This window comes from Octodon degus, unplaced genomic scaffold (assembly GCF_000260255.1).
Source record: "Octodon degus isolate 3935 unplaced genomic scaffold, OctDeg1.0 scaffold00033, whole genome shotgun sequence".
Classification (NCBI taxonomy): Eukaryota; Metazoa; Chordata; class Mammalia; order Rodentia; family Octodontidae; genus Octodon; species Octodon degus.
The window spans coordinates 3,052,338-3,060,466 of NW_004524609.1; the positions used below are offsets into that span (position 1 = coordinate 3,052,338).

Below are 8,129 nucleotides of genomic sequence, written 5' to 3' on the forward strand. Positions count from 1 at the left end.
CCCCCCCCCCCCCCCGCCACCTGGGTCCTCCTCAGCAGGGGAGAGTGAGAGACACTGTGGGAACCCACAGAGCCCAGGCACCAGCCCCTGGCCCCACACGGGACAAGGACAGGCCATCACTGGGAGCTGGGACTGTCCCCTTCCGTCAGCGTCTTGAAGTCCAGGGAGAGAGCCTGCTCTTCAGCCTGGGGAGGCCGCTTCCAGTCAGCCCGCACCAAGATGTAGAGGACGGCGCCCCCGAAGCAGACAAGCAGCAGGCCCAGCACGTTGGCCAAGATCCCCTCCGGCTCAAACGTGCTGTACTTGGTCCTATGGAGGGGAATGGCAAGGACAGGCCACCAAGGGGCCCGATTACTCCAACGCCATGCACGCCTGGGCCACAGTGCTGCTAACACCAGCCCCCTGCATCCCCTCCCAGTCAGAGAGTCCCTTCGGGGCCCACAAAAACTTAAGGTGCAGGAGGCAGAGGGCAGGGCCCACCGAATCCGCCCAAGACTCACCCAAGTTTAAACAGCAGCGCCTCCTTCAGGCCCAGCAGAGCGGTGCCCACAGAGAGGAGAAAAAGGGCCGCACCGAAGAAAATATGCTGAGGGCGGTAGCGGCTCCGCAGAGAAAATGAAGCTCCAGGGAATAGGAAGAAGCTGAACCCCACCAGCCACTGAAAGACACAGACAGGCAGAGCCAGACGGCGCTGAGTGGGAGGAAAACAGGCAGCCTCTGCAGCCCTGCTTCTGGGGAGGCACGGCAGGTCCTGGCCCCTAATGCAAGCCGCGGTCCTTGAGACCTGGACCCTCCGTGCAGTTCCTCAGACTGCGTGCTTGGGGGCTGGGCGTGCAACTGTGGGTCAGGCCCCCAGGAGGGGCACGGGCCTGGGCACCTGACACCCCCAGCTCATGCCATCACCGCACCCAGCCACCACCTTTGCAGCCACCTGGCAGTGGGTCCCTCTGGCACACAACGTCGGCCCTTTGTCCTCCCCGTGCTCAGAGGCCAGGACCTAGGGTACCTGAAACTCACCTGCACGAAGTACAGGACAAAGACGAGGATCCCGCACCAGCTGTGCAGGCTGTACAGGTCGGCGTAGCCCATCTTCCTGTGGTAATCGAACACAGCCACCACACCTGGCCAGACACGGGGCCACATGAGCACGCGGCTGGATGGGGGGCTGAGCGCAGCCGAGGCCAGCCAGCCCTGTGTTCCTGCCTGAGGCATCTCTGCGGGACAGGAGCACTGGAGCAGGAGGGACAGAGCTGGGGGGACCACGTGTGCGCAACAGCAGCTCCCCAGCCTAAAGCAGCAGGTGGAGCGGGGAAGGGCAGCACCCAGCACTCACCGACCAGGGAGATGATGAACGCAAAGGCATGCAGCAGCCCATGCAGGACTTTGGTTGTGCGTCTGGCCTCTTTCCTGAAGACGCGGTAAACCAGCAGCGCTTATGTGAAGACAGAAGGAGAGCGTGAAGGGCAGCGACCTCTACGCAAGAGCAGCGTGGAGGCCTGAGACAAAGGCCATCAGGTCTGCCCGTCACAGGGCCTGGAGAGCACCACTGGGCTCTGTGGGCACCTTGGGTAGCTTCTGGCCCTCCTTGCCCCCACCCACCTGCATGCCCGCACACTCTCAGGCCAGGATGGGAGGCACAGCCCCTGCCACCACAAGAGGCAGCAAAGGCAGGCCTCTCAGCCCTACCCAGCAACAGCTGGGCCCAGGGGAGCCCAGCCCACCTCGCGCTAGGGAGCCTGATCCACTCATTCAGTGCAGTAGTTCCTCGGGCAGCCACACAGAGATGCAGCCAGACTCGCTCTGCCCAGCTGTGGTGGACAGGATCAGGTCCTGGGGACTCTAATCTAGCTTCCTCCTCTGTCCTTTCTAGAATGCTGGATTTGTCTAACTGGAGAGACACCAGAGGTGACAGCACCCCACAGACTGCCTCTCCCAAGGGACAGGCACAAGCTCAGGCACAGGAGAAAGGCCTGGGACGCCAGCCCTGCAGGACTCACCATCTCCCTGCAGGAAGATCAGACCTATGACCATGCATAGCGGGTGCACGTTAAACTGCAGGGCACTCTCCCAGGCAATGCCACCTCGGTACAGACCCAGCCACGCACCGGTCACAGCCACCACAGTCAGGCCCACCAGCTGGGAGAAGGCCACGTAGTATGGCAGTGTGGAGGGAGTGGAGCCCAGGCCCGTCCCACTCTCCATGCTGAGGCTGCAGGGGAAGACAAAGAGCTCAGAGGCGCCCCGCCCCACACCTCCAGAAGATGCCTCTGCCTCACTCAGTACCCCAGCCATATCCCACCCCTTTGCCAAAGTGCATTCACCACCCTCCCGTTTCTGCACCCCCTCCGTGCCACCAGCATCCCACAGGTCCCAGGAATGGTTAGGACAGACCTGACCAGAGCTCCACATGTAGGGTGATCCCCAGGGGAGGCTCTGCTGGCAAAGCAGTCATGGGACCTGGGTTTTCTCAGGTGGGGGGTTACAGATAAGGCACAGAGAAGCAAGCAAATCCCTCCAGGTTCAGGATTAGTTACTTCTTCCCAAAAGTTCATCTGGGGTGAGAAGAGGAAGACCACCCCCATGGTTCCTAAGCTCCAGGGTAGAGGGGAGAATCCTCCCCAGGGCACCGCTCTGGAAAGCCAGGCCTGGGACCCTGCAGCGGCTGCTCTGGGCTGTCGAATAACTGCGACCTGGTGCCCAGCAGTCTCCTTCCCTTCCTGTCCTGTTCCTCTCCAAAGTGAGATTTCTCTTAAGTTAGATTTCTAAAATTGAAGCCACCAGAAACGCAGCCTTACATGTCCAATTCACACATGTGCACAGACCCTACTGAGCTGGAGCAATCCCAGCAGGAAGGTGACCAAGGGCTGGCCCCAGTGCACCCACGGCTCATGACAGCAGGACAGCCTCAGGGCCAGCTCTCCACCCTGTGCCTGTGGGTTTTCCTGTCCCCACCCCCGGCCCACGGGCAGCCAGGCTGGCAGCCTTCGAGGCCCCGCTTCTTCCCCTTTGCCTCAGTGCTGGCCCTGGCCCTGCCACAACAGGACACCACTTCAGCACAGCCCTGGACAGCCGCTCAGCAGCGGCGGGTACCAGCAGGAGGGTGGCACAGCGTGTGAGCTGGCTCCCCGTTCTCTGCCACACCTGACAGCAATTCCACCACTGAAAGAGGGAGGGGTGCGGGTGGGGGACGTGACACTTGTAACCCCAACTACTCAAGAGCCCAAAGCATGAGGATCACAAGTTTGAGGCCAGCTTGAGCAACTTAATCAGATCCTGCCTCAAAATCAAAAGTGAGCTGTAGCTCCCGAGGCACAGCCCTCGCTGGTGTGCTCAAGGCTCAGCCTCCATCCCAGCAGCACCTAGGAACAGGGCCCTGGTCCTGCAGCCTCTGTTATGCCATCAACATTTGGTTCCCGCCCTCATACACTTTCTTCCAGAAATACATAAACATTTTTTAGAAAGGGCCACACCATTTTCTAACCTGCTGCTCAGGTAACGGGCACCGTCACACTCCTCACAGCAGTGAGTGCCACCTACACCGGCACTCCAGGAGCCACATGGCATACCGAACATTCCCTCCTCAACAGGGAGCTGCCTGGCTTATGGGGTGATGGGCTTCACACACTTGTGAGCCTGGGCTCCATCGTCCCTTCCCTCTTGGTCACCATCACCGTCACTGTCACATCATGGCTGGGCTCTTCCTCTGCACTCTGCCTGACCCTCGTGTCACCCAATCCCCTGTGGATGAAGCTCCCAGGCACCTGGCAACACAACCTGCTGCCCAGCCTGCCTGCACCTCCGGGGAGCGAGCTCAGCTCCCTGCCTCACTGGCTGTGCACGACCTACAGACTCTCCCCAAGCCCGCAATGGGCTTCTTGCTCACCACTTTCCATCTGTCCCCAAGCGCCTCCAGTGCTTACTTACCCTTCTCTGGTTCTTTCTTAATCCCACGATCCTCCTCCTCTCAACTATCCTACTCACCCCTTGGAGACAGGGAGGATGCTGTATCCTTCTCTGGAATGCCACAGGTACCCCACACCTTGCCCAACTCTGGTGGAGAAAGTACAGTAAAGGGAGAAATGAATCCTCTGGCCACTTGTCCTGTGTCCTCTTCACCAAGTCACTGCCTCCTTTATTAGATTCAAACCCAGGGTACAGACAGAATGTGATTAGCTCCAAATTAGCAAGAACAGAAGGAACAGCACCCTGCGGCAGTCTGATCAGCTGCAACTTCTTTATGACATAGACCACGAGGGCAGTGGGGACAGATCTGGGGGCGGTAGAGGCAGACACTGCTCCCATGCCTGGGCTTCCTGTCCTGGCCAATCTCCTCTAGACACAGACGGAACCCAAGGACGGCTCTTTTCTCAGGGTGTGAGGCTTTCCCACCCACAGTAAGAACTCAGCTCTGGACTCAGCACCTAAGCACTGCCTGCACCCACCACATCGGGGAGACAGAACTCACCCACGCGTGTGCATCAGGAGGCCCGGAGCAAAAGCCGGGAGCCACGAGGCTCCCACCTGCCCTGACCTAATCCCCGGCCCGATACCCTAAGCAGGGCGCAAAGACAACGAAGGGTGCAGTCATGTCGCTGTCAGCAGAGAGCTGCACCTCGTATGCCTGCACTGCCAGATGCAGACCATCCTCAGAGAAGGCAGTTTCTGCCTGAGGGCAAGGGGGTCAAACCCGTGGCATTCGGGCTGCAGCAGCTGTCTGTATCACTGAAAGCTCTGAAAGTTCGCCACCACTGTCCTAGGGGCTGGAGGGCAAATCGCCACGCAGACACAGAGGACAGAGGAAAGTGCGGTAAGAATTCAAGCCCAGCCTGACGAGCCCTCCTTCAAGAAATGACCTGCTTGTGAGTCTCCTGCCTGGTGCCCTGTCTCCTGCTGGTGTGTGGCTCTGCACTTGCTAACACCCAGCGACTAGGGTGGCACTATCACGCTCTCCAAACAGTGACGCCAATCAGGGATTGAGGCAGCCCTTGTGGAAAAAGTCCCTGTGATGCAAGGCTGCAGAACAGGTTTTGTCTCCTCCCCAGCTAGCTTCCTGTTCCCTACTCACCCTCCCTCCTAGGAGAAAGGCAGCAGGCCTAGTGGGAGGTAAGAGAACTGGCAGGCGGGGAGCTGTTAGGGGCTGCTCTCCAGGACCCTGGAGAGTAACCAGGACAACCAGAAGCAGCAAGAAGCTGACCTTTGGGGGGGGAGGGTCTGATCTGAAGATGATGTCGCAAGCTCTAAGCAATATCTTTCCTGAAAGAAGACAGGGAAAGAAAATGACAAGACCACCTGGGCAGGCCTGTGGCTTTGCTACAGCTGGCCTCACAGTGACTAGGTTCTAAGGATGGACAATCGGTTTACCAACAAACACAGTATGAGGTTGTGTGCTTCAGAGCTGACTGGGAAGAGCCCCTTAGTACAGGACTCCCCCAAATGCAGTGCCCCCACCTGTGCCCAAGGAGGTCTGAGACACAGGGAAAGACACCCCTGAGGCTCAGGCAGAACTCAGGCTGCCACCGCCCCCCTTGACACCGGTGTGGATTTGCTCCCCAGTACACAAGGGCCTGAATCCCCGCGCCTTGCTTCCTGGTAGTGACAGCAAGGGCACGCTTTCTCCTCCCGGCACCCACCCTGCAGACCGACCTGGCCTCTGGGTTCTGCAGCACTGGGCGCTGCAGCAAGAGCCCCTGCCCACCACAGGGGCCCTGTCTGCGCCCAGAGGAAACAGGTGGCCCCTTCTCACTCTTCTTCCTCCGTGGCGGCACAGGATAGGGTGGCAGATCTCCGGCAGCTATAGACCACTGGGTTGTCACACACACACACACACACACACACACACACACACACACACACACACCCAGCACCACCTGCAGCCAGGCCCCAGCTAATGCAATCAAACAGGGACACAGCAACCCGCAGGCTGAACCTGCGCTAGGCATCGAGCTCCCTCCCGTGCCTGCGGCATGTTACTAAAAGGTCACAGAGCCTAATCTCGTTATGGGGGACCAGATGTACAGCTGGGGGCAAGGGCGAGTGGGAAGGGGGCGGCAGGAAGCCTGGCATGGCCACAGTCTATCAACAGCCCGGTTTTGAGTTAGAAGGTACACAGTAGAGGAGGGAACTGATTTTTTTTTCTTTTGAGACAAGGTCTCTCCACGTAGGCAGGCCAGGTTGGCCTCAGTCCTTGCGCCTCTGCCTCCCAAGTGCACCACCACGCCCAGCTGACTTTCTTTTCTTGAAGGATGAAAATGGCTCCGTGTTGGAGAATGTGATGAAGGGAAAGGCAGGGTGAGGGCTGAGGTGTTGCATGGGGCTTTTCTTACCATCCCCTGCCCGAGGAACACCGGGAAGAAGGCAGAGCTTAAAACCGGCAGCGGAGCCGGGGGCTCAGTGCCAGGGCTCCCACCACTGATGGACATGAAAGCTTTCAGCTTAGTTCGAGAAGTAAAATGAAAGAAAATGTTTGCATTTTTAATCCAGCCTGAATGTCTGACTTTATAACGACAGTTTAATTATTGGTTGTTCGGAGGCAGGGTCCTCATGTAGCCAAAGTACTCAGGCCCATGGAAGTCACACTGTAGCCTGACGCGGTGACACAGTCCTGTCGTCCCAGCACTCTGGCAAGCAGAGGCAGAAGGATCGAAGGGAGGAGTCCCACGCAGCTAATGTAGCAAGACCCTGTCTCCAATAAATTTTTTAAAAAGCAAAGGGCTGGGGATGCAGCTCAGAGCTGGGGTCCTGGCCCAGGCCCACTTCTCTTTTTTTTTTTTTTTTTTTAATTTTTTTTTTTTTATTTATTTATTCATTTATTTTGTGTGTGTGGCCAACTCAGCCCACCAGGGGGCGGGGCTGGCTGGCATGTGGTGCTGGGGATTGAACCGCGGTCCCTGTGCTTTGCTTAGCTTAGTTTGTTCTAAGTAGGTGCCTTAGACCACTGAGCCATCTCACCAGCTCCCCAGGCCCACTTCTGATGGGAAGAAAGGAAGTCGCAACGCACCCTGAGCCTGAAAGAGGCGCGATTGGAAATCAGCTCTGCTGTTCCTGTGCGCCTGCTCAGTGTGTGTACAAAATGCTGCATGTCTTGCAACAGTCGTGTCGTCCTCTGAGCCTGCTTCTTCATCTGTGAGGTGAGGGGACAGTGAGCCCTGCCACGCTGCAGAAAGACTAAGTGGGGAAAGGACGTGCAAGGGCCTAGCACGGCGCTGCCACACAGCAGGTAGGTCTGAAAGCCGTCTGGCCCTAATGACACCTTCGGAGTCATGTGTCAGCAGCAGCACATGACCCATGAGGTTCAGGGCCCTGGACCGCCAGACAAGGTACCACTCTAACACCACCGCCTGCCTACTCTCAGCCTGCTGTACTTCTGAGTGGAAACCCCAGAAACGGGAAAGAAAGCAGGATGAGCTTGCTTCAATATCTAACGTGGTGAGGGCTGGCCAAATAGCTCAGCGCATTAAAACACTTGCCAGGTTCGATCCCGGGCTTGCTGTGCTGGCCCCGCCCCCAGGGCGCCTGAGATAGTGACTGAGACTGGCTGTGGTGGCAGGAGAGCCTGTAATCCAGCGCTTGGGTGGCTGAACACAGGAGAATCACTACGAGTCCGATCTACGTAGTGAGACCCTGTAGACCCTGCACTAAATTATATATATATTAGCGGTATAGTCTCAAACCCATTTATACGGTGACTAGAAGCACCTTCCCAGTAAAACTGGCTTTTGTAAGTGATTCATTTCTCAAGATCATCCACCAACGCTCGCATTAAGCAGCAGACCCAGCCCTCCTCAGCAGACGCCCATGCCCGGCTGCGCAGGAAAGGCGGGGGTACACAAGTTGTGGCCGCCCCTGGTCTTTTTTTGTCACCTCGGTCGTGCGTGCGGTGTGTTGGGGGTTGTCCAGTACTTTCCTGCCAGGATCTAATTTCAAGAAAGACTGAGATTGTTCGTTTGTTGCCATTTGTTTTTGAGAGAATCAAGCAAAGTAGGCTGGGCTTCACTTACTGGGTCTGAGGAAGCGCTCAGACTGACCGCCAAGGTGCAGAGTAAGGGGGAGGGCGGCCGCGCGTGCAGCTCCGCAGACGCGCCCTGGGCCCCGCGGCGGTGGCCCGGCGGGAGAGCGGGCGGCCTCGGGCG

At 58.1% G+C, this 8,129-nt stretch overlaps 1 protein-coding gene across 5 annotated transcripts in view; it reads right to left on the bottom strand.

Annotated features, from left to right (window-relative positions):
* Positions 1-7: 7 nt before the first annotated feature.
* Positions 8-8,129, bottom strand: part of LOC101583759 (cytochrome b561) — a 9,112-nt gene continuing 990 nt past the window's right edge. The window contains exons 1-9 of one of the 5 annotated variants that reach the window (XM_023714045.1): positions 6,324-6,721; positions 5,195-5,253; positions 4,854-4,984; positions 3,925-4,050; positions 1,998-2,209; positions 1,334-1,432; positions 1,018-1,121; positions 501-658; positions 8-309 (exon numbers count right to left, since the gene is read on the bottom strand). In XM_023714045.1, coding sequence (XP_023569813.1) covers positions 117-309; positions 501-658; positions 1,018-1,121; positions 1,334-1,432; positions 1,998-2,202 — 759 coding nt within the window. In that variant the 5' untranslated portion in view covers positions 2,203-2,209; positions 3,925-4,050; positions 4,854-4,984; positions 5,195-5,253; positions 6,324-6,721 and the 3' untranslated portion in view covers positions 8-116. Of the gene's footprint in view, positions 310-500; positions 659-1,017; positions 1,122-1,333; positions 1,433-1,997; positions 2,210-3,924; positions 4,051-4,853; positions 5,254-6,323; positions 6,722-8,129 lie in introns of those variants that run through there. The other 4 variants (XM_023714044.1, XM_023714042.1, XM_023714046.1 and 1 more) reach the window with 4 other exon arrangements.